Genomic DNA, 24276 nt, shown 5'->3' on the forward strand with positions numbered 1-24276 from the left:
TCTGAATAAATAAGCATTAATTTTATTGAATCATGAATAATTTAAGACTGGTACAATCATCAGCTTTATTCTCTATGACGTGGGGCATGATCTCCAACAGATCATTGGCAAATCCAAACCTCATGACAAATGAAAATTAAATAGGGAGGGGAGGAAGGGGAAAGAGGATGGAAACATACCGTACACAAAATACTCAATTCCTAGTTTTCTCTTTAAAAATGGCTAGAAAAAATTCATCAAAATGCAGCACTTTAATCAGTTATTTACAATTTCTATGTTACAATGAAAAATGTACATCTTATAGAACATATTTCATAGACAGCTCCACTGGAAACAACTAGTTCAAACCGCAAACCTTCCAATTAATATCCACAAAGTTGGATTATTTTTCCCTTTTGAAATAGACTTGCCATGATCAGACAAATTTGAATACACAGAGTTTTGAAGTTTAAGCATCAACAATAAAATAAAAAATGTCCCCAAGGTACAATAAGGATCTAGGCAAGTCCTTTTTCTTGTCCTCCCCCCACCCCACCCCAACCTTAAATTAAAAGGTATTTCCGTCTCATTTATGGCCTGTATAATTCTTGGCAGTTTGGAAAGAAGACTTTTGGCTTCCATTGGTAACTCAACTTAAATGTTGCATAGAATTTCATATATTTCAAAATTAGCCTAACTGTAGAAAAAGGCAAAATGGAAGCAGTTTGGAAAGAGCCCTCAATGAGCACAAGTTACTTTGTCAAAGGTGAGTGACACTAAAATAAAATATAACCAAAATAAGAAATGTGCACATTAGACAACCCTGCTTCCTGAAACTTTAGGAAAGACACTGAGTTGTGAATCACACAAGGGCTACGTGACTTGAAATCAGGTAGCATCAGGAACAGAGATCTTGGTTCTGAGCCTGAACCCAGCAGGAGGGAAGTCTGTAGGACAGCAGAGAGGAGAGAGAAGAGAGGGTGTCCTAAAAAAATTGGTTTCAAATGATATTGGCAAGTGTCTACTCACAAGGTGACTGGGAAAAATTGCCCACAAGGGGAAGTCAATTTTATCTCCCCCCAAATTCACAGTATGAGAGTGTAAGTAAGGTCGTTGTTGGGAGAAATTGTCAGAGAAGGGCCCCCTTCAGGTTTACCAGAAGGCTCAGCGTTTGGCCCCTGGTCACATGCTAAATATATGCTTTAAAAATTTTATTAAAACCCCAGAGCACCACACACACACACACACACACACACACACACGCATGCACGCACACCCCACATGACTAATGAAAGCGAATCCGAATCCAGTCGAAGTTTTCTGAGATTAAAGCAGGGACAGAGTTGAAAGGCTTTCCATTCACCAGTTAGTGAGACACATTTCCCTTTTCCTTTCAAAGAGGAGGAAAACCTGTGATCCAATGTGATGTGAGCAGTTTTGGGTTCTTGTGGTTAGAAAAGAACAAAAGCAGAGAGTCACACCCTCAGAACTAGAAATGGAATAAAAACCCCGATCATTAACAGACACACCCACACTGGGGTCCAATAAAGATTCTCTTTAAAAAACAGTAACAAATGACTAGAAGATTTACCATACTCTGTAAAGAAGACCAGTATGTTGAAGACACAGCAAACTGGGTTTCCATCAGGGCATGTATCAGCAATGTCATGGAGACTTGTAAGAAAGCTTGCCTTCTGCACAAGACAGATTGTTGTCCAGTCAGGTTGTTGACTGGAGTCTGACAGGAACCTAAAAATTAATCCCCCCCCCCCCCTTTCCCCATGGTCACACATCCACACAACTGAGTCTTTTGGATGAGAAAAGTCCCAGCAACTTGGGTTTTCCTAATGAATAGACGACTTTTTTTTTTTTTTTTTTTTAGCCCTGTTTGCTTGGATGGGGAAAACAAAAAATGAACCCCCAGGCAGGCATGGCACTCATGTAAATGAACATGGTTAGTACAAAACCAGTAAGGCAACGCTTTGGGAAGGTCAGCACCGAAGAGGTCAGGCAAGGCTTGTCGGGATGGAGGCCGGGGCTGGGGCATCTGGGAAGGAGCAGTCGCCCCACCCCCTTTGAGTTGCGGCATGTTGGTTCCCAGGAGGGTGCAAGTTTTTTGCGAGGTGACCTCACCATCCCACCTGAAGTTGGGGCTGGGATGCTCAAAGTGTAGATGTGAATTCTAACGCCTCGAGGATGAGAAGAAAAGGCAAGGTTCATGGCTCACCCACTTCTTGGAGATCCCAAAACCCCCAGCTCCAGGAGGAGGAGGCAGGTATGTAGAACTGTTAGGATGGACAATGAAAAATCAAAACTGACCAGGACCAAACCAAAACTCAACTCCTACGGTTCTTTCTTTCACCAAAGGATTGATCCTGACCAAGAGGGGAGGGAGAAAAATCTTCTAAATCAATGAGTCAGCCAGGGAGAAATGCAACCTCATTTTCAAAGGGGTTTATCGGTTTTCCAAAGTAGAACAATTCTCACCATACACAGTGTTTGCAGAAAAAAAACAAACCAACCTGATTCCTGTATACATAAGGAGATAGACACATGCTGCTCTGCGCTGACAGCCACATCTGCTCACTCACGCTCACTCCTTCACTCACTCACATGGATTAATCGGCGGCCGATGGACCTGAAAGGTGTGGTTGAATTGCAATAGGCGAAATACCTCTCAGGTAAGGAAAGCACCATTCAAAAAACAACTAAAGCACGACTAATCTTTTCTTAAGGTTTCCCTGTTTGCAGCTCTGTTGTTTGTGGCATGGGACCAAAGCAAATGCCCTAATTAGTACCAGTTCTCTCTGCGGCTGGTGTGGGTGACAGGTGCTAGCAGCTAGACCCACCCTGGAAGGTCTGTGGCGATGGGAAGCAGCCCTGTCTACATTTCCAACTTTGCTCTAGCCTCTTCTGTCTCTGGGCAGCTCATGGCAGGATGCTGTTTGGTTTCAGAACTTCAAGTGGGGTTTGTTTTTTTTTTTTCTTTCCCTTTTTGTTTCAGTGGCGATGATCCTTTCCCAAGAAGTATCTTCAGTGTCTTAGGGAGGTCACAGCAACAAGGCAAAACAGAATAATTAAAATAAGACAAAACGTAGTGCAGTTCTCGCTGTGGGAAGGAAGAGGCCCCAGGGTGGTTGGCCTGGGGTGCCTGCACCCAGGCCAAGGTTGAGGGATGAGGGATCTTACTCCTGCAGCTCCAACGCAGCGGCTGGAGGCCGGCTCAGGAAGTCACCTTCAGGACTGTGAGGATGCGGGTGGCACGGGGTGAGGAGAAGGGGCAGGGCGGGTTCCACAGCCGGGCCCCTGTCACAGAGTGGACTCCAAGGATGAGTCCAGGATGTCGTCGTGATGGCTGTTACTGTTGGAGTCGCTGTCATAGCTCTGGGGGCTGGAGTAGTTGGCTGCCTCCTGCAGCCTCATCAGCATGTTCATCTGGGGCAGAGAGCAGAGAGCATGAGCAGGTTTTAGGCCAGTAGGTCCCTAACCCCGGGCCTCTCAGATGCTCCAGCCACCTCAGCCAGACTCACCCTGGGACTGCAGCTCACCACGGAGGCAGTGGACATGGCAAAGACTCTGGGCCTGTCTTCCAGGGTTCAAACCCTAGCCCCACCACTTATGAGCTGTATGATCTTGGGCAAGTTACTTAATGTCTTTGTGCTTCAGTTTCATTTTGTCAAATGTGTATAATAAAAGTACCTATTCTAGAAGGTCATAGTATGGATCAAGCCAATATATGTAAGGCATTCACAACAAAATAGTCCTAAGTATTATATTTATTTTTTGTTTGGGAGGGACACACCTTACCCAGGCATACCTCAGCCTGGGTAAAGAAGCTGGTCATGCATCCAAAAACCACTTTTATTTTATTTATAACAATAAATCGTGTGTGTGTGTGTGTGTGAGTGTATTTCAGAGTTGATCTAGTAAATAAGGTAGGAAGATAGGGGTGAGCTAAGGCCCAAGATGTGGTACAACTGGGCATGAAATCCAGCTGCTTCCTGGCCAGCTCCCCCTCCAGGATGCCCTGCAGGGTCCTCCTAGGTGAGTGAGACCTCAAAGCACCATTCATTAGGTTTGTATACATCTGCAGAGCAGGGCACCAGGGAAGAGGTAGATCAGAAATACAATGGACAATCCTGGGCAGACGGGATTATTTATTCACTCATCAAACACTATGGAGTACTCATACACTGCTAGATCTGGCACAAAAAAATAAGTCTTGTCCTCATGGAGGTCTCAATTTCATGGGGGAGAGAGAGTAAACAAGAAGGCTATTACAACAGAGACCCGAGGCCCTGGACAGAGAGAACAGGACTTGGGAGAAACATCACTTATCTGCCTTAGCAAGCAGGGGTGGCTGGGCTGGCATGGCAGTCTCCTGGGGTTCGAAGGATAATTCTCTGTAACTGCTGAGAACCCCAGGTCTCACCTGAACTCCTTCTGGGTTCAACCAGTGGCTAAGAAAACAAACTAGCCATTCTTCCTTCTAGATATCTTTAAGTCCTATTTTTATGTGAGTTCAGACCTCATGAGCTTGCCCTCACAAAACATACTCTCGGGGCCTTGGCTTTTAGCAGCGGGTAGCATTAGAAATGGCTGCTTGAAAGGGGTTTCTTTCCTCTGTAAAATATTGATGTGAATGCTGCAAAGTAGGTTGGCCAATGCCTTTGCATAGTAGCACAAATAATAAATTCATATCGATGTCCTTCCTGCTAAAGGTCTCTACAGGTTCATGGCTGCTTCCTAACACACCGTGGGATGGCAGACACCCCAAACCACATCCAAATGTATCTATTTACCTAGCAAATCAACTAGTTGCTAGGCACAGAACAGCAAAGCACTTGTCTTTTTAATCTGCAGCCATCTCTTATGAATATTTTCTTCCATTAGGTAATGCAAATGGTATCTTTTGGTGTATTTTTCCTTTTGCCTAACTGTCAATGAAGCCTGGGGCTAAATTTAAGGCATGATAATAGCCATTTAACCACAGTAGGTTTTGGCATATTTGCTTCCTCCTTGTTTTAGAGAGCTTTTGATTTGTTAGTTCTAGTTTAGCAGTATGACTGTGTATGTGTCTTATATTGGTAGAGTTCTGTGCTTGATCAGCAATGTCTGCCATGACAGGAGTATGTAGTGGTGGTAAGTATGCCATGTTTTAGCTATCTTGGAATTAAAAAGTGAAGAATAAAGTATGAAGGAGATTGCTGGTTGGGGATCCAGTAATGAGGCTGAGCTATGCTAATGTGACATAGTGATCTCCCACAAAAGCATGATTGTCACTGGTTCAGGTGCTTCTTAAATGGCCTTTTTTTTTTTTTTTTTTTTTTTTTTTAAAGCAACAGTGGATAAAGATGAAGATCTGACTATGTTAGGGACCTAACCCATCTCACTGGTCACAGGGCCCATTTGCAGGGGCCCTTGCCCTCCAGAGTCCCTCCTATCCTCAAACCTCTCCCTGCCTACACTCCTGATCATTTGGCTTGGGCTTCTGGTCCTCTGCTCCTTCTGCCTCTCCTTATTACTAGTGTGAGAGCAGTGGAATAGCGTGGTACACGATAAAGGTGGTATCTCAAGTCAGAGGGCAAGGAATGGTGGAGTGACAATAGATTATAGTCATGTGGGCAAAAAATAAAATTCTTTATCTTACACTTTATTCCAGAATAAATTTCAGAGGTTTTAAAGGCTTGAATGAAATCCTAAAACCATGGAACAAAATATCAGTAAAAATGTCCCTAATCTTGGGGTGGGTCCAGCCTTCCTAAGTCATATTTGTCTTTCCAGAGTGCCTTGCAGCATGCCCAACCTACAGGAAGTGCTCAGTTGAGTGCTGAGCCGTTCTGAGAGCTGAGAACTCACCAGCGGGTCTCCTTCAGTGTCGCTGGGGGGCACCTGCTTGCTCGTGGAACCCTCCCGAGGCATGGAGTAGCCATCGAAGCCGACATCCTCTGGCCGCAGCTGCAGCAAGGGAGGCCACTCATGCTGCTGGGGGCTGGCTGCCCATGGGTAGGTGTCCATCACCCACTTGGCAGGATCCTCCCAGGGGGCCCGCCTTCCATAGAGCTGAGAAGAGGCAAAGAAGGAGCAGGTTGGAAGTGAGCTGAGACTTTCCCAATGCCTCCTGTAATCAAGTAACGCCACTTCAAGAAGCTGTTGTAAGGAAGCTGTCCAGGATGCAGACAGACAGCACGATCTGCTAAGACCTAAGTTCAAGAGTGTAGGCTTCAAATCGTGGCTCCGCCGCCAACTCACCAGGTCACCCTGAGTGAGGATCTTCACCTTTCTGAGGCGCGGTGTTTCAAGTATGAAAAAATGGGCACTATGCTACCTATTTCATGAGTTTGCTTTTAGGGTTAAATGAGGTCATTTTGTAAAGCACTTTACCTAGTACACAGGAAATGCTTGATAAATTCCCACCATGATTATTCTTATAATGTTGTCAATAATAGGGAACACTGGGAATAATCTACATGTGTAAAACCAGGGGAATTGTTAAATACCTAATGTATACTCACAGAACAAAGCTTTAGACAGCTATTAAAATAATGTTGTCATAAGCCAAACCTGTCTTGAAAAAGAAGAAGAAGTTGGAGGACTTATTCTTCCTGATTTCACTTCCTACAAAACTACAGTGATCAAAACAGTAAGGTACTGGCATAAAGAAAGACAAGGAGACCAGTGGAATAGAATCGAGAGTTCAGGAATAAACCTGAACATGTATGGCCAATTGATTTTCGACCAAGATGTCAAGTTCACTCAACAGGGAAAGAACAGTCTCTTCAACAAATAAAAGGTGCTGGAAAAACTAGATATCCACATGCAAGAGAATAAAAGTGGACCTCTACCTTCCACCATCTACAAAAATTAACTCAAAATGGCTCAATGACCCAAATATAAGAGCAAAAACCATAAAACTCTTAGAAGAAAACACAGGTGAAAATTTTCAGGACCTTGTATTAGGCAATGGAGAAGTGAAAAAAGAAAAAAACAAGTAAAATGGACTTCATTAAAATCAAAAACTTTTGTGTAAAGGACATTATCAAGAAAGTGAAAAGACAAGCTACTGAACAGGATAAAATACTTGGAAACCATACATCTGCTAAGGGTTTAATATCCAGAACATATAAGGAACTCCTACAACTTAATGCCTGGAGTCCCAGCAGAGGGGGCAGGCCTGTGCTCACAGCCAGGACATGACATGTCCAACCAGGTTAGTGCCTTCTGTGGCTCTGCAAGGAAGCCCCCCACTCCCTTAAAGGGGCCTTGGGGTACAAGGATCAAAGATTCCTGAACCACAATGGCGTCCGCTCCATCAACCATAGGGGCTGTGATAAGTGGGAAAAACCGTAGGATGGAATAACTTCAGAACCACCACCTGTCTGCTCCCTCTGCTCTTCTAGGATTCCAACAGTTGAGAGGGGGAGACAGTGTACACTTGTTAGATGGGGAAACTAAGGCCTGAAGAGAAGAGCCCCTTGTGAAAGGTTATGAAGCCGAGCCACAGCCATGAACCCAGGACCCCAGCTTCCCTGTCCAGCCCTTTCCCCTCTCCCCTCCTGCTGACAGACTCTATTTGGAACCACTCTGCATCAGCAAGATCCACATGACTCAACCAGAACTGGAGATGAGATACAGACCAGGCTTCTCACCAGACGTCAGCAAGCCAACCTGGGCCAGGCTCTCTGGTCCCCTCCACCATGCATCCACTGTTGCACAATCACCTAGGCCACCTCTGACCTTTCCTGGATGACGTCCGTCAGGGAAGCCGCACACCCTGCACCGTCTCAGATGGGCCCCCCTCTCTGCTTCCTCCTCCATTTGAGATGTACACATCCTCCTATGACCTCATTGTTCTGCCAGACACCAGCGCCCCTCCTGTCTGGCACTCGGGCCCAAGATGTTGGCAAACCTTCCTTAACCTGGGGCAGTGGTGAGTCTTGGGCTGGGAATTCAGTCTGGCATTCTACAGGCAATTCACAGTCTGAGCAGTATGGGGTTGTGTGAAGGTGTGTGAAGATGCCCATGTGTGTGTCAGGGAGGACTAGAACACAGGAGCAGCTGGGAATACTTAGAGCTGAAGAAGGCTGGTTCAGATTAGAAAGCATTCCTGCAAGTTTTAGAAGCATCTCTCTCTGAAGAGTGACTTCAAGGAACTCCAAGGAACTTCCAACTCCATATAGAAGTCTGCTTTTCCCAGTCGTGGCTTCACACTTGTGGGGCTGAACCAAACCCTCACTCCAGACAGCTACTGCTTCAGTCTCCAAACCCTACCCTGGACGAGGAGATGCTCAGGGCTGCAGAATCACAGGAGCTGGAACTCGGAGCTCACTGAGTCCTTAGAGATAATCAGGCCTAGTGGTTTTCATTTACTTCTCTCTGACCTCACCACTGAGCGGCCTGAAGAACTCTTGACTCTGACAGAAGCCAGTTGAAAAAACACTCTTTTAGTCCACACTTTTCAGTTTACAGATGGGGAACCTGTTACCCAGAGATGAGAGACTTGCCCAGGGTCTCACAGCAGGTTAGAGCAAGCTGATAAATGCCACATGCTTACTCCCCTCCACTGGCAGGTGCCAGGTGTACTCGGCACAGAGGTCTTTTGAATTACTCTGTAGATTTTAGACACTTTGGTGTTTCCAATGACAACTCCAAAGGGGAATAGGACCGGAGACTGAGTCATAAGACAAATGTACTCCAGGTGCATGCTAACATCATCTGCAAGTACAGAAAATATTTTTACAAGCCTTCCCACTTGCCACTGGACATGTTAAGCCCGGGTGATGAATAGCTGGGAAAGTACCATAGCAAAGCAAATAAAAAAATCATAAAGTTCCTTGGTCCCATTGCAGGCCCTGTGGGCAGTTCTGGGTTGCAGCAGAGACAGCTGGATAGACAGGCATTTACTTTCCGTAAGATGGAGAAGGAGCTTGGCTTCCCCACTGGCTCAGGAATAATGGGAAAAGACAACAGAGAGCCAAGCACTGGAAACTAAAACAGGGACCCCTGTGAGTCTTCTGACTCTGTGGGACTGACAGGGCTACTGGGAACCCACGTGTGTCACACACAGAAGCATCACAGTACATGAACCTCTGAGCAGCTACACACACACACATCCTGTCAGGAAAAACTCCCTGGAGCTAAAACTTGCAAAGACATCTGGTATCCACTAGGGGGAGATCCCACATAACCCCCTGGCATGGATATTGCAGTAGAGGGCTGCAGTCTGGAAGCTGAGGGTGAGGCCTGACTACAGAGGGGTCTCCCTACGTCCCTGCCAAGGTTGCACCACACAGGAAGCCCTCCTTCTGGGCTTGTGGAAGGTGCAGCCCTGCCAGAGCACACTCGGGGGATTCCACCTGGTCTGTAACTCGGACGAGGGCTTCTCTGCTCTGGACACCTACGGGCTCTCCCCAGGCCGCTCGACTCGTAGGTTAGGGGAGGAGGAATTGGCTCTGCACAGTGCCCGGTACGCAGGAAGCAAGGACTCAACGGCCACAGGAATGAGAACAGAGAATTTCAACCTATTTGCAAAAATAGAGGAATCCTTTTTGCCAAATGAAATCTTAGGTAGAGCTCTGCCACATAAACACAACACCCTGTTCCCTGAGCCCTTGAGCTTCTCGGTGGAGTTAAAGGGCTCTTAAGGACATTCAGGACAACTTGGAGATCACAGAGGTAGCCAAGAAGTCAAAAGTTGGCTCCACCACACCCCACCACACCCCACCGAGTGAACCTGGGTAAGGTTTCAAATCTGTGAGCCTTGGTTTCCTCGTCTATAAGATGCTCACTGAGCTGGGAGAATTAAATGACCTCATGGGTGCCAGGCCCCTTACACAGTACCTGTTGAGGGGCTGGACCTCAGGACATACCAGCACACATTCCTTTAAAACCAGAGGCCTGAGGAACACACCTGGTTTCCTCATGAATCCGCAGATTCTCTGGAGTCTCCTGGGCTCATCTGGGTGACGAGGTCCAGGTTTGGGGCAGGGTGGCTTGCTTTTAAGCAACTTGGTTGTATGTTAACTCTGGCCACCTTTCCTCATTGCTCCTCTGCTCCTGAAAGACTGCCCTTCAGATGACCTTAAAGCCCAGTGAAGCAATGACTTTTCCTTTGTTAGAAGGTGAAACCTCACATTGAACTGGTAAGTCACATGTGATCCTGGCATTCTGTGTTCCCTGGCCCAGACTGGCTATTCCATCCCTGTCCCCAAGTCCTTTCCACCTGAAGCCTCACTAGCTCATAGGTGCGAGGGAGACTCAATCCTCTGCTGTGATCAACTCCATCAGCAGCTGCCCCTGGACAAGAGTCCAGACCCCACCTTCATGGCCAGGCCCAGGAGGCCTTTTGGGAAGTTTAGGTCCAAAGGAGCAGGGTCTTGGTGCCGCCAAGCCTTGGGGAGGACCACCAAGGGGCCTGATGGTGTGCAGTTAGTGCTTCCCAGGCAGGGGAAGGCCTTTACTCAACAGCAGCCATGAGTCTTCCAAGCACTCTCTGAGGTCACTCCCCTCCCCTTACCAGAAGAAACTCCTGGAGCAAAGTAGAAGCAAGAGGAAGAACTGAGAGGTGAGGAAGAAAGAGCCTGAAATTCCCTCTGCTTCCTCTGGGCAGCTTGGGTTTCCCAGAGGTGCCAGACATACCATAGTTTGTGGAGACCACTGAGAACAGGGAGAGAGGCTTCTAAAATGAAACAGGCTGCAGGAAGCCAGGAAGTGGGAGATGCTCCCATAGGCCCAAGAAATTAAGAGTGACTGGGTGACTGTTTGGGTTTGTGCTGGTACTAACAAACCTACTTTATTAGAAGCTAAATTATGGCCCACCTACCCAAGTCAGTGAATTATCTCGGGAGAGCCAATGCAAAGATACAAAATCTTTTGTATCTTCTTTAACGAAGGCAGCATTTGATATAGAGAATAGAAAATGCTGCCATTGATGAATGATCTTTAGATACAGCTAACTAACGAATTTTGGGCTAGCCAGTGGATTGCCTGATTTCTTGCTATTCTCTGCCTTCACAATACTCTCCTATTTCAAGACAATGTTTTGAAACAGCAGTGCATGTGCTCCAGTCACAAGAGGCACAATATCTTCCTTTTCAAGTTCCCTTTGTCTTGAATGCCTCTAAAGGCTAACATTGCTGCTGCATGTTACAGAAACAAAGTGCTAGAGTACTCCCCAGACTTAGTCAAATGTACAGACACGACAAACACTGACTGAAGCTGTCACCATGTATACTCACTTAGATACATGTGTCTGCACAGTCCTCCCACATCCTCCATCTGTGTCTTCCATTCCCCACCACCAAGGAAACAAAGAAGCCCTCAGAAACTGTCTGCTGAAGTGTTTCTTGGATTATTGGCTGGGCATGACACCTGCTAGTTACTCAGTGTCAGTGCCCAAAGTCAACAGGACTTCTTCAGCTGCCTCCAGACTCAATGATAAAATGGTCACCTGCTCCAATTGTAGTGTAACTACCTGGTGCTAATCCCTGGGATGAGGGGAGAGTGAAGGATCTGTGCTTTCCTGCTATTGCACGACAGGAGAGATGTGCAGCCCCGTGCACCTCAGAAGCCCCTTTGATGGGTCCAGATGCCATGTACTGAGGGGCTGGGGGGCCAAGGGGTGGAGCCAGAAGGCATGGATCAAATCCCAGATCCTTCACGTTTCCTTTTCATGACTTAGGCAAATCAATTACTCTCTTTGAGTCTCAATTTTTTTCTCTTGAGAAAAATGGAGGTTAACAAAATCTTTGCTCAAGTCCCAAGACTAATCCAGGGCTCAAACCAAACAGTAGGTATGAGAATGTTTTGCAAACTGTAAAGTGCCACACACATACATGGTTCCATTACTCTGCTGGGCACTTTATGGCCATGGTTTCATTTAACCCTGGCAACAAGTCTCTGTGGCCGAGCACTATCCTTATCCCCTCCTACAGATGTGGGGACTAAGGCATGAGAGGCTAAATGACTTGCCTGCAGTCACACAGCTAACAAGTGGCAGAGCCAGGATTTGCAGCCAAGTGTGTCCTCCCTGTGCTAGACTGATGACCTGTGCCGCACTTGTAAGTCAAATTCCTGGAGGGGATAATGGCAACTCACAACTCATCTGGCCACCAGAATCCACCCACCCCTGCCTCCCGCTCCCCAGCGTTGAGGCAGCCAGTGGGCAGTGGGCCCCTCACCTGCAGTCCTTCCCTGACAGCTTCCAGGAGATAAGGGATAATGGAGTAGTTCCACAAGTCCGTGAACCACACCCTTGAGCCATCCACATCGATGGGACAGGACAGGAAGAGCCGGGGACCTGGAGACCATAATGAAAATGAGTCAGAGGCTGAAACGGTGGAGGAGGAGAACCCACGGTCCAAGCACCCTTCACGGGAGGGAGCCTGGAATTTCTGAGCATGGCAGGTATGACAGCAGGAACACCAGGGGCTCGGTGGTAGGCACAGAGCAGGGTGCTTTGACTCCTTGATCCCACCCCTTGGGATCTCTTTCCCCAAGAAAATCAACCAAAAGAGGGGAAAAGCTTTATGGAGAAAGATGTTCATTGCGGTATTATTAGTCTTGATTAAAAAAAATGGAAGGACACTAAATGTACAAGAATGGAAGTGGCTGAGCAGGTGATGGCACAACTGCCCTTGATTATTTTGTAGCTTTCAAAAATGTGACCATATGGAACGCTCACAAGACAGTGCAAAGTGGGGAAAAAGGGCACATACTGTGTGTATGCTATGACTGCAACTACATAAAACAGTTCTATGCATGGATAGAGGTAGAAGAAATTAGCCCAAATTAAAACTCTCATGTCACGATGGTGATCTTTTTTTCTCCATTCTAAATCCCTAACCTTCAGGAATGTTATTAAATGTTTATTTTACTTTTAAAGTAAAGCCAATCCCAAAGGGTAGTTTTGGCTCGGGGTAGGGCCCTCCACTGAGCTGGCAGTTTCTGCACCAGCCTGGGCTGAGCCTGCCTCTCCTCTGCTCATCGTCCCCAGTGCACTGAGAGGGAGAGAGAAGCTGAGAGACGACCCTGGGACGTGGATGACTGGCAGTCTGGGGTCTGTATTGTCCTGCGACTGTCCCTCTATCCCCCTTTTCCATCCGTGGGGACGGTCTGGTGTCTGGCTGGCTTGTGCCTGCCAAGTGCTACCCTGGCCAGGGCCCAGAGGACGGTCACATGAGGAAGCCAGAGCTCTGGGACAATCCCCTCTCCTCCATTCCACCCACCCTCTCCTGCCCGGCATCCCACCTACCGATGGTGACGTCTGAGGAGCTGTGGGCCTCCAGGAAGCGGTTGAGGTGATGCCAGACCTTGGGAATCCAATCGATGATTTTCACCAGCTCCATATTCCGCACCCGCCCACTAATTTCCGTTTCCATGAGCTTCCTCCTCAGGAACCGGCCAAGGAAACCCTTCACGGGCTCCGTGTGGTTGGCACAAAGCACCCACCTGGGGGAGGGGTCAGGAATGCTTTATCAACAATGGTGATGGTAATAAAAATGATGGCTAATTTCAAGAATTGAAGCCCATTAGAACGAGCAGGTGTATATGCTAACACAAATAGGGGTCACTGCGTGACCATGTATTAAATGACTGAATCCCTCTCTGCAATAATAATGTAGATATTATCATTACCATCCCCATTATACAGACAGAGATGCTGAGGCACACCCGAGATTAAGCAGCTGGTTAATAGAAAAGCTATGATTAGTACTCTGACAGCCTGGCTCCCACATCTGAGCTCTAACCACTGAACTATACTGCTTTTTGTGCTTGGGGCCAGCCCTGGTGCTGGGCTATGGAGCTATAACAATAACTAAGACACAGTCCCCATTGCCAGAGAGCTGACAGCCTAGTGGAGGAGACAGACAGCGAATGGAAGAATGGGATGGGATGACGAAGCCTGGGGAATCAGGGAAGGCTCCTCAGGAGGGGATGTGTGGGCTGAGATGGGAAGGAAGAAGGAAGCGGCCACACAAGGGAAAGCAGGAACAGGGGTTGGGGTGGGAGGTGGAAAGACAGTATGCTGCAACATTGGTGGAGGCATGAGAAATAGCATGGGCTATCTGGGGAGACTGCCAGGGGTTCAGGGTAACCAGAGATGAGACGTGACCTGCTGGCCCGAGGAGTCTAATTTCATTCTGACGGTAATGGGGAGCCATTGAAGAATGGTGCTTTTGAGGCTACATGGTAAGGTCTGCATTCTAGAATGCTCACTCTGGCTGCACAGAGCAGAGCATAGCCTGCACAGGGGCCAGCTGCAGGCAGGAGGACTGGTTAGACAGTGAATACAATAGTGTGGCTGGGAGAGGACCGACATGGGGCAGTGACCGCAGGGAAGAGGAGGGGAAGGACTCGAGGGGCATTTAGGAGAAAGCATGGAGAAAACCAGGGATAGTTAGGATGCAGAGGGGAGCCAAGCTCTCAGTGGCCTGGAGGAGATGACATTTCTCTGACAATTATAAGTCAAGTCCACTTTCAATCGATCCCTTTCAGAGATGCCTGCCTAATGGTCAGTGAAAAGTGACCCATGGGGTCTCAGCCCAGAAGAAAGCCTCTTACCTTCATCTAAGGGCCCAGTAAGGAGAAGTGAGTGATAGAGTCAGCAGGGATTCGGGGCGGGGCAAAGGATGTTTAGCGATGCCAAGGCAAGGAGTGAAACAACCTGGTGTGACAGAGCTGAACGGTCCTTCCCAGACCCCACCAGGGACTGACAGCAGCTGGAGCAGCGAAGCCTCCCAGACCCAGCCGCATGACCTTAAAGCTCTTAAGTGAGAGCTTTCATGCTCATGTTCACTTGGGACAGAGAGACGTGTGGTTGGTAACTTATGAGTGAGGCAAGGGTGCCTTCAGCTCCCGCCAGAGTTGCCTTCCTGATACTGCTTCAGCAGGACTTAGAGTCAAAGAGACCCGGGTTTCAGTTTCAGCCATGCCACTGCCCAGCTGTGTGACCTCAGACAAGTCATTTCCTTCTCTAAGCCTCAGTTTCCCCATTTGTAAATTGAGAATAATAATTTGAACTACTTAAAGCTGTTTTGAGAATCTAAATTGGTTAAGCTGGGGAACATGGTGAACACAATGCTCAGGGACTCAAAAAAGAATTTTCTGTTCTATTTTTCTTTCTTGCTTTCCCTCTTTGTGACTCCATCACTTAATTGGAAAAGAGGTGATACATTACCTGAAGTTATGATGAAGCTGCAGGTTGGGAGTAGAAGAGGTAGCCTGGTTCATTGTGCCAATTATGTAAGGGCTGTGGGGGGATTGGGGAAATAAAGGAAAAGAAAGCTTTGTGAATCAAAGCCAAGCAAGAGAACAAATTAGATGGCCAGCTGCCATCCCCCTCACATATGTCAGGGGCTGGCACACCCTCCCACCCACGAGGTCCAGAACCAGCCTTTACCATTTATGGTACTTGCAGTTGAGCAGCCCATTGAAGATCTCGCCCAGAGAGCTGACATGATGCAGGTTGTCCAGGATGATGACGAGAGGCATGTCCACTGCGTTGTTCTCACTGTTGCACTGATCAGCAAGGTTGGACAGGTACTGGCGCAATTCCTATGGAGGCCCAGGAGGCCAGGGGGAGAACGAGATGGTGAATGCACACCAAGGAAGATGCAGATGTCAGAGCCTTGACATCACCTAGGCCCGTATAGGGGGAGCGGTCCTTCATGGTGCCATCCTGTGCCGTGAAGATTGTACCAAGAGCCTGCCTGCCACAGGGCATTGGCTTGGTGCCGAAGGTGCGTGGCAGGTGGGGGGCTGGCATATGGGGTAAATATAAGACCTGGGCTCTGCCTTCTGGCCTTCACAGGATAATGGAAAACCAGAAGAGCCCAGGGCTCAAGTGGAGTTGCACAGGATTTTTTTTTTTTTTAATCCTTGCTCTACCACTTCCCTAGAATTGGTATCACTTTTACATTTCTTAGCACACCTGTCTCCCAGTAAGTCCCTTGTGGGCAGGTGTTGTACACATCTTTGTACCTCCATGGCACCTGCCTAAGAGTCATATACAGAGAGGCCCTCAATAAATCACTCGAGGAGGGTACCCACAGACAAACACTTGAGTAACACTGGAACGTGGAGGAGGAGACGAAGCTACGTGCACAGGGGACCTCGCAGGGCCTTCTTGAATGGGTGGGCTTTGAGTTTGACCTTGAAGAATGGATAGGGCATGCTCTGGCTTGAGCAAAAATGCCTGGAGGTATTCTAAGATGGGACATGTGCTGGGAAGGGAGCAGTGCAGCAGGAGAAAAGACTCAAACCCAGAACACCAGCCTGATAATATTAGCATCTTAATAGTTGGTATTACATGCCAAGTGCCTGATGAGTATTAACTGAGGAAGCCCTACAACGACCTTAGGAGGTGAGGACGTGAGGCACACCTGGGATGGCACAGGTGCTCAGCAGCCCCAGACAACAGGCTGGCTGCTCAGATGGTGACATTTCCTCAATCTTCTACAAACAAACAGAAACACCCCAGGCTTTGCTAGCACTAGAGAAAACCTGACTTTTAAAGTTGCTAGCAATTCCTCATTCTTTCAGCCCCTCTTTGCCCTGTGTTCTCATCCTCAAGCAGCTAACAAGGACAAGGTTGCTGACTCCCTGAGGTTCTAGAGCCCACCCTCCCCTACTTAGGCCTGCGGGGAATGGCTGGTCAGGTTGTGCTGTCTTTGGGGACACCCCTGGCGAGGGGAGAGTGAGTGGGGGCTAAAAACTGCCTGTCTACTCATGAGCCATGTGCCTGGAGTGCTTCCTGTAACTGGTGGCCCGAAAGAAGGCATCTTCTCAAACTCACACAAAGCTCTCCTTACAAGGATTCTGACCCTTTCTCCTTTGTCCTGCCCCTACCACCAAATCATGTGGGGAAGTACAGATTCCTGGCCCCACTCAGCCTGTTAAAACTGATAACCTAGGAGGGAGGCCTAGGAATCCACATCTTCAAGTAGCCCTTAAAGCAGAGGAATTGTCTCATTCACCTTGAACCTCTGGCCCTTTTGCATATAGTACCAGCCACAGAACGAATTATCCATAAACTCCCAACAGTTGAAAAAATTTCATGGCTGGGACCAGGTCAGACTCAACAGATTCTTGCCAAATGAAACGGATGTAGCTGGGGTGATCTTAAAGAACTATGCCTGGCTCATATCTGGGCAGTAAGAAACCATACAGACTTAACCATAGATGTGAGTTCTTGCAGGAAAGATCTGAAACAAAGCTTTTCTTTCTGCTAGCCTCCTTCTGACCTCCTTCACTTGGAAGTTTATAACCATCGAAGGAGGGTTTATAGGAAATGCTTTCTTACCAGGATAGGGTTGGTGTCAACACCTCTGAAAGGGCTAAAAGTGGCCCCTGGCTGGCAGCAGGCTCAGAAGGACCTCCTCACCTTGCTGGACTTATGGTCCACGTTGAAAGTGGCAATGACCCCATCCGTCAGCTCCCGTCCCTCCCGAAGCACCATGTACTCTGACAGTCGGTTGGCCAGGTAGGTTTTCCCGGTGCCACTGGGGCCAGACAGAATGATCCGCCGGTGCTCCACCAGCAGGGAAATGTAGCGCTGCAGAAGGGGCTTGGGGATAAGGGATGCGAACGCCAGCGAGTCCAGGCTGTTTTCCGCGAGCCCTGCATTGGAGAGAGAAAGGAAGTGCTTGAAGCCGTGTAGAAAGGACTGCTGAGACCTGAGGTCATCCTGGAGAGCCCACTCACCTGAGACCCCTGCCCAGAGACCCAGGGGGCCGAGAGCAAAGCACTGCTGTTCCAGGAAAGTCACTGGTCAGATCAGCATCATGTGCTTCTGGCTCCTGCCTTGGCTAACCCTCCCAGATGAAGATTCATCTTTGATACCTGGGCCCTGAGCCCTCAGCTATTCTCTGTGGATTCCCTAAGACTCTGGGCTCTGCTTTTGGTGTTTACCCAAACCAAACCTGAGTCTTGCCTGACTCAAGACTCAGGTTACCTCTGCACTTCGCTCCTTCCTGTAGGCCAAGGGTCACTGCCACCCATACTCAGATATGCCATGAAGATAACAGCACCTTCATCTTTAAAATGAAGCAAAAGCCATGATGGGCTCATTGGATTTGGGGGTGTGTATTCCAACAGATCTGGAAATGGGTTGAAATGGTAAATATTAAGAGCTTTGATCCTCAAATCACATGACCTGGAAACAACTACTTGAGACAACTTCATGTCCAAAACCTAAAGTAAATCTGTTAAGAACTCACCTCAAGAAAACCAGTACAGGTAAGTAAAAACTAAGGTGAAAGTATAATAAAAATTTAAATAAAGTGAAGGATATATGTTCTGTTTTATATAGTATACTCCTTCTACATGATTAGTCACTGTAAGCAGACCCCATATTGTATGATAAGCTCATTTCTGATCCTTGGACAGCCAAGAGTAGCCCCTAAATGCAGAAACTGTTCCAGAATGACCATATGGTCCCTCAATGACTTACCAGCTGGGGACAGGTCTCAGATTTTCCTGGCACTGTGCTCCATAGCCTGTACCAGCTCAAACCTCATTGTAAAGTATTGAACTTAGGGTCTCTAGTCTAAACTCATAAATAAAAATAAAATAAAAAAAAAACCACCCAAACCAAAAAGTTTCCATGGAAACACCTCTGTCTGTATATATGCTGCTGTTTCAGTCTTTTGCCATTAAAGGCCCCCTGGGAGTGATGATTTTGCACATGGTCTCACCTTGGAATTCACTCAGTCTCACGCCCTCCCTCAGTAGTACTTTTTAGTGCCTTGAAGGTTTAAGGTTCAAGCACTACAGGAAGACAGAAGCATCAGGTATCATTTAAAAATAAACCCGAGGAGGCGGGGCAAGATGGTGGATTGGTGAGGTGTATGTTTTAGTTACTCCTCCAGGGAAGTAGGTAGAAAGCCAGGAACTGCGTGGACTGGACACCGCAGAGCAATCTGACTTTGGCCATACTTCATACAACACTCATGAAAATGTGGAACTGCTGTGATCAGCGAAATCTGTAAGTTTTTGCGCCCAGGGGACCCGCACCCCTCCCTGCCAGGCTCGGTCCCATGGGAGGAGGGGCTGTCAGCACCAGAAGGAGAATGGAGAACTGCAGTGGCAGCCCTTATCGGAAACTCATTCTACTGATCCAAACTCCAACCATAGATAGACTGAGACCAGACACCAGAGAATCTGAGAGCAGCCAGCCCAGCAGAGAAGAGACAGGCATAGCCAAAAAACAGCAAGACAAACTCAAAAATAAAAGCGGATGCTTTTTGGCGTTCTGGTGAACATAGAAGGGAAGGGCAGAGCTCGGGCCCCGCAGACTCATTTGCAAATCCAGGAGAAAAACTGATCTCTCTGCCCCCTGGATCTTTCCTTAATAGCCCTAATCACTTTGTCTCTTGGCATTTCAATAACGCATTAGATCTGCTGGGAGGGCCCTTTTTTTTTCCTTTTTTTTTTTTTTATCTTTTTTTCATTTTCTAAAACAATTACTCTAAGAAGCCCAATACAGAAAGCCTCAAAGACTTGCAATTTGGGCAGGTCAAGACAAGAGCAGAACTGAGAGCTCTGAGACAAAAGACAATAATCCAGTGGCTGAGAAATTTCACTAAACACCACAACTTCCCAAGAAAAGGGGGGCATTCTCTTACGGCCATCATCCTGGTGGACAGGAAACACTCCTGCCCATCGCCAGCCCCATAGCCGAGAGCTGCCTCAGACAACCCAGTGTGACGGAAGTGCTTCAAATAGCATGCATACACCACAAAATTGGGTGTGGACATTAGCCTTCCCTGCAACCTCAGCTGGTTGTCCCAGACTTGGGAAGGTGGAGCAGTGGGAATTAACAAGCCCCATTCAGACATCATTTCAGCAGACTGGGAGCCTCCCTACACAGACCGGCAGCCCAGAACCACCCTGGGGGGACGGCACTCACCTGTAACATAGCACAGTCATCCCTCAACAGAGGACCAGGGGGTGCACGGCCTGGAAGAGGGACCCACTCGCAAGTCTCAGGGGCCACACGCCAATACCAAGGACTTGTGGGTCAGTGGCAGAGACAAACTGTGGCAGGACTGAACTGAAGGATTAGACTATGGCAGCAGCTTTAAAACTCCAGGAACACCAGGGAGATTTGGTTGTTAGAGCCACCCCCCTCCCTGACCGCCCAGACACATGCCCCTTATACAGTGCAGGCAACACCAACTACAGATGCAAGCTTGGTACACCAACTGCACCTCACAAGACTTACTCCCACACTCACCACAGAGGCAAAGAAGGGGAGAACTGCCTTGAGGGGAACAGGTGGCTCGCGGATGCCACCTGCTGGTTAGACACAGAAAGTGTACTCCACAAAGCTGTAGACCTGACAAATTACAGATAAGGATTTCAATTGGTCTACAAATCCTAAAAGAACCCTACCAAGTTAAGCAAATGCCAAGAGGCCAAAAACAACAGAAAATTTTAAAGCATATAAAAAAACCAGAAGATACGGATAACCCAAGCCCAAGCACCCAAATCAAAAGATCAGAAGAAATACAGTACTTAGAGCAACTAATTAAAGAACTAAAGAAGAACGATGAGACCATGGCACGGGATATAAAGGACATCAACAAGAGCATGGAACAGGATATAAAGGACATCAAGAAGACCCTAGAAGAGCATAAAGAAGACATTGCAAGACTAAATAAAAAAACAGATGATCTTATGGAAATTAAAGAAATTGTTGACCAAATTAAAAAGATTCTGGATACTCACAGTACAAGACTAGAGGAAGCTGAACAACGAATCAGTGACCTGGAAGATGACAGAATGGAAAATGAAAGCACAAAAGAAAGAATGGGGAAAAAAATCGAAAAAATCGAAATGGGTCTCAGGGATTTGATAGATAATATAAAACATCCAAATATAAGACTCATTGATGTTCCAGAAGGAGAAGAAAAGGGTAAAGGTCTAGGAAGAGTATTCAAAGAAATTGTTGGGGAAAACTTCCCAAATCTTCTAAACAACATAAATACACAAATCATAAATTCCCAGCGAACTCCAAATAGAATAAATCCAAATAAACCCAGACATATTCTGATCAGACTGTCAAATACGGAAGAGAAGGAGCAAGTTCTGAAAGCAGCAAGAGAAAAGCAATTCACCACATACAAAGGAAACAGCATAAGACTAAGTAGTGACTACTCAGCAGCCACCATGGAGGCGAGAAGGCAGTGGCATGACATATTTAAAATTCTGAGTGAGAAAAATTTCCAACCAAGAATACTTTATCCAACAAAGCTCTCCTTCAAATTTGAGGGAGAGCTTAAATTTTTCACAGACAAACAAATGCTGAGAGAGTTTGCTAACAAGAGGCCTGCCCTACTGGAGATACTAAAGGGAGCCCTACAGACAGAGACACAAAGAAAGGAGAGAGAGACACGGAGAAAGGTTCAGTACTAAAGAGATTTGGTATGGGTACATTAAAGGATATTAATAGAGAGAGGGAAAAATATAAACGACAAACATAAAGCAAAGGATAAGATGGCTGACTCAAGAAATGCCTTCACGGTTATAACATTGAATGTAAATGGATTAAACTCAGCAATTAAAAGGTATAGATTCGCAGAATGGATAAAAAAAAATGAAACATCAATATGCTGCATACAAGAGACTCATCTCAGACACAGGGACACAAAGAAATTCAAAGTGAAAGGATGGAAAAAAATATTTCATGCCAGCTACAGCCAAAAGAAAGCAGGTGTAGCAATATTAATCTCAGATAAAATAGACTTTAAATGCAGGGATATTTTGAGAGACAAAGAAGGTCACTACATACTAATAAAAGGGGCAAATCAACAAGAAGAAATAACAATCGTAAATGTTTATGCACCCAATCAAGTTGCCACAAATTACATGAGAGAAACACTGGCAAAACTAAAGGAAGCAATTGATGTTTCCACAATAATTGTGGGAGACTTCAATACATCACTCTCTCCTATAGATAGATCAACCAGACAGAAGACCAATAAGGAAATTGAAAACCTAAACAATCTGATAAATGAATTGGATTTAACAGACATATATAGAACATTACATCCCAAATCACCAGGATACACATACTTCTCTAGTGCTCACGGTACTTTCTCCAGAATAGATCATATGCTGGGACATAAAACAAGCCTCAATAAATTTAAAAAGATTGAAATTATTCAAAGCACATTCTCTGACTACAATGGAATACAATTAGAAGTCAATAACCATCAGAGACTTAGAAAATTCACAAATACCTGGAGGTTAAACAACACACTCCTAAACAATCAGTGGGTTAAAGAAGAAATAGCAAGAGAAATTGCTAAATATATAGAGACGAATGAAAATGAGAACACAACATACCAAAACCTATGGGATGCAGCAAAAGCGGTACTGAGGGGGAAATTTATAGCACTAAACGCATATATTAAAAAGGAAGAAAGAGCCAAAATCAAAGAACTAATGAATCAACTGAAAAAACTAGAAAATGAACAGCAAACCAATCCTAAACCAAGTAGAAGAAAAGAAATAACAAGAATTAAAGCAGAAATAAATGACATAGAGAACAAAAAAACAATAGAGAGGATAAATAACACTGAAAGTTGGTTCTTTGAGAAGATCAACAAGATTGACAAGCCCTAGATAGACTGACAAAATCAAAAAGAGAGAAGACCCATATAAACAAAATAATGAATGAGAAAGGTGACATTACTGCAGATCCCGAGGAAATTAAAAAAATTATAAGAGGGTTCTATGAACAACTGTATGGTAACAAACTGGATAATGTAGAGGAAATGGACAATTTCCTGGAAACATGTGAACAACCTAGACTGACCAGAGAAGAAACAGAAGACCTCAACCAACCAATCACAAGCAAAGAGATCCAATCAGTCATGAAAAAGCTTCCCACAAATAAATGCCCAGGGCCAGATGGCGTCACAGGAGAATTCTACCAAACTTTCCAGAAAGAACTGACACCAATCTTACTCAAACTCTTTCAAAACATTGAAGAAAATGGAACACTACCTAACTCATTTTATGAAGCTAACATCAATCTAATACCAAAACCAGGCAAAGATGCTACAAAAAAGGAAAACTACCGGCCAATCTCCCTAATGAATATAGATGCAAAAATCCTCAACAAAATACTTGCAAATCGAATCCAAAGACACATTAAAAAAATCATACACCATGACCAAGTGGGGTTCATTCCAGGCATGCAAGGATGGTTCAACATAAGAAAATCAATCAATGTATTACAACACATTAACAAGTCAAAAGGGAAAAATCAATTGATCATCTCAATAGATGCTGAAAAAGCATTTGACAAAGTCCAACATCGCTTTTTGAGAAAAACACTTCAAAAGGTAGGAATTGAAGGAAACTTCCTCAATATGATAAAGAGCATATATGAAAAACCCACAGCCAGCATAGTACTCAATGGTGAGAGACTGAAAGCCTTTCCCCGAAGATCAGGAACAAGACAAGGATGCCCGCTATCACCACTGTTATTCAACATTGTGCTAGAAGTGCTAGCCAGGGCAATCCGGCAAGACAAAGAAATAAAAGGCATCCAACTTCGAAAGGAAGAAGTAAAACTGTCATTGTTTGCAGATGATATGATCTTATACAGGAAAACCCTGAGAAATTGACGATACAGCTATTAGAGCTAATAAACAAATTTAGCAAAGTAGCAGGATACAAGATTAATGCACACAAGTCAGTAATGTTTCTATATGCTAGAAATGAACAAACTGAAGAGACACTCAAGAAAAAGATACCATTTTCAATAGCAACTAAAAAAATCAAGTACCTAGGAATAAACTTAACCAAAGATGTAAAAGACCTATACAAAGAAAACTACATAACTCTATTGAAAGAAATAGGAGGGGACCTTAAAAGATGGAAAAATATTCCATGTTCATGGATAGGAAGGCTAAATGTCATTAAGATGTCAATTCTACCCAAACTCATCTACAGATTCAATGCAATCCCAATCAAAATTCCATCAACCTACCTTGCAGACTTGGAAAAGCTAGTTATCAAATTTATTTGGAAAGGGAAGATGCCTCGAATTGCTAAAGACACTCTAAAATAGAAAAACCAAGTGGGAGGACTTACACTCCCTGACTTTGAAGCTTATTATAAAGCCACAGTTGTCAAAACAGCATGGTACTGGCACAAAGATAGACATACAGATCAATGGAATCGAATTGAGAATTCAGAGATAGACCCTCAGATCTATGGCCGACTGATCTTTGATAAGGCCCCCAAAGTCACTGAACCGGGTCATAATGGTCTTTTCAACCA

General features: G+C 45.9%; 1 protein-coding gene across 10 annotated transcripts in view; it reads right to left on the bottom strand.

The window, feature by feature from the left end:
* Positions 1 to 24276, bottom strand: part of NAV2 (neuron navigator 2) — a 747149-nt gene continuing 722873 nt past the window's right edge. For all 10 annotated transcript variants that reach the window (XM_037839250.1, XM_037839257.1, XM_037839249.1 and 7 more), the window contains 7 exons: positions 17363 to 17598; positions 15380 to 15534; positions 15158 to 15229; positions 13232 to 13428; positions 12159 to 12277; positions 5839 to 6042; positions 1 to 3414 (listed from right to left, as the gene is read on the bottom strand). In XM_037839250.1, coding sequence (XP_037695178.1) covers positions 3289 to 3414; positions 5839 to 6042; positions 12159 to 12277; positions 13232 to 13428; positions 15158 to 15229; positions 15380 to 15534; positions 17363 to 17598 — 1109 coding nt within the window. In that variant the 3' untranslated portion in view covers positions 1 to 3288. The remainder of the gene's footprint in view (positions 3415 to 5838; positions 6043 to 12158; positions 12278 to 13231; positions 13429 to 15157; positions 15230 to 15379; positions 15535 to 17362; positions 17599 to 24276) is intronic.

The sequence above is a fragment of the Choloepus didactylus genome, chromosome 6 (assembly GCF_015220235.1).
Source record: "Choloepus didactylus isolate mChoDid1 chromosome 6, mChoDid1.pri, whole genome shotgun sequence".
NCBI lineage: Eukaryota > Metazoa > Chordata > Mammalia > Pilosa > Megalonychidae > Choloepus > Choloepus didactylus.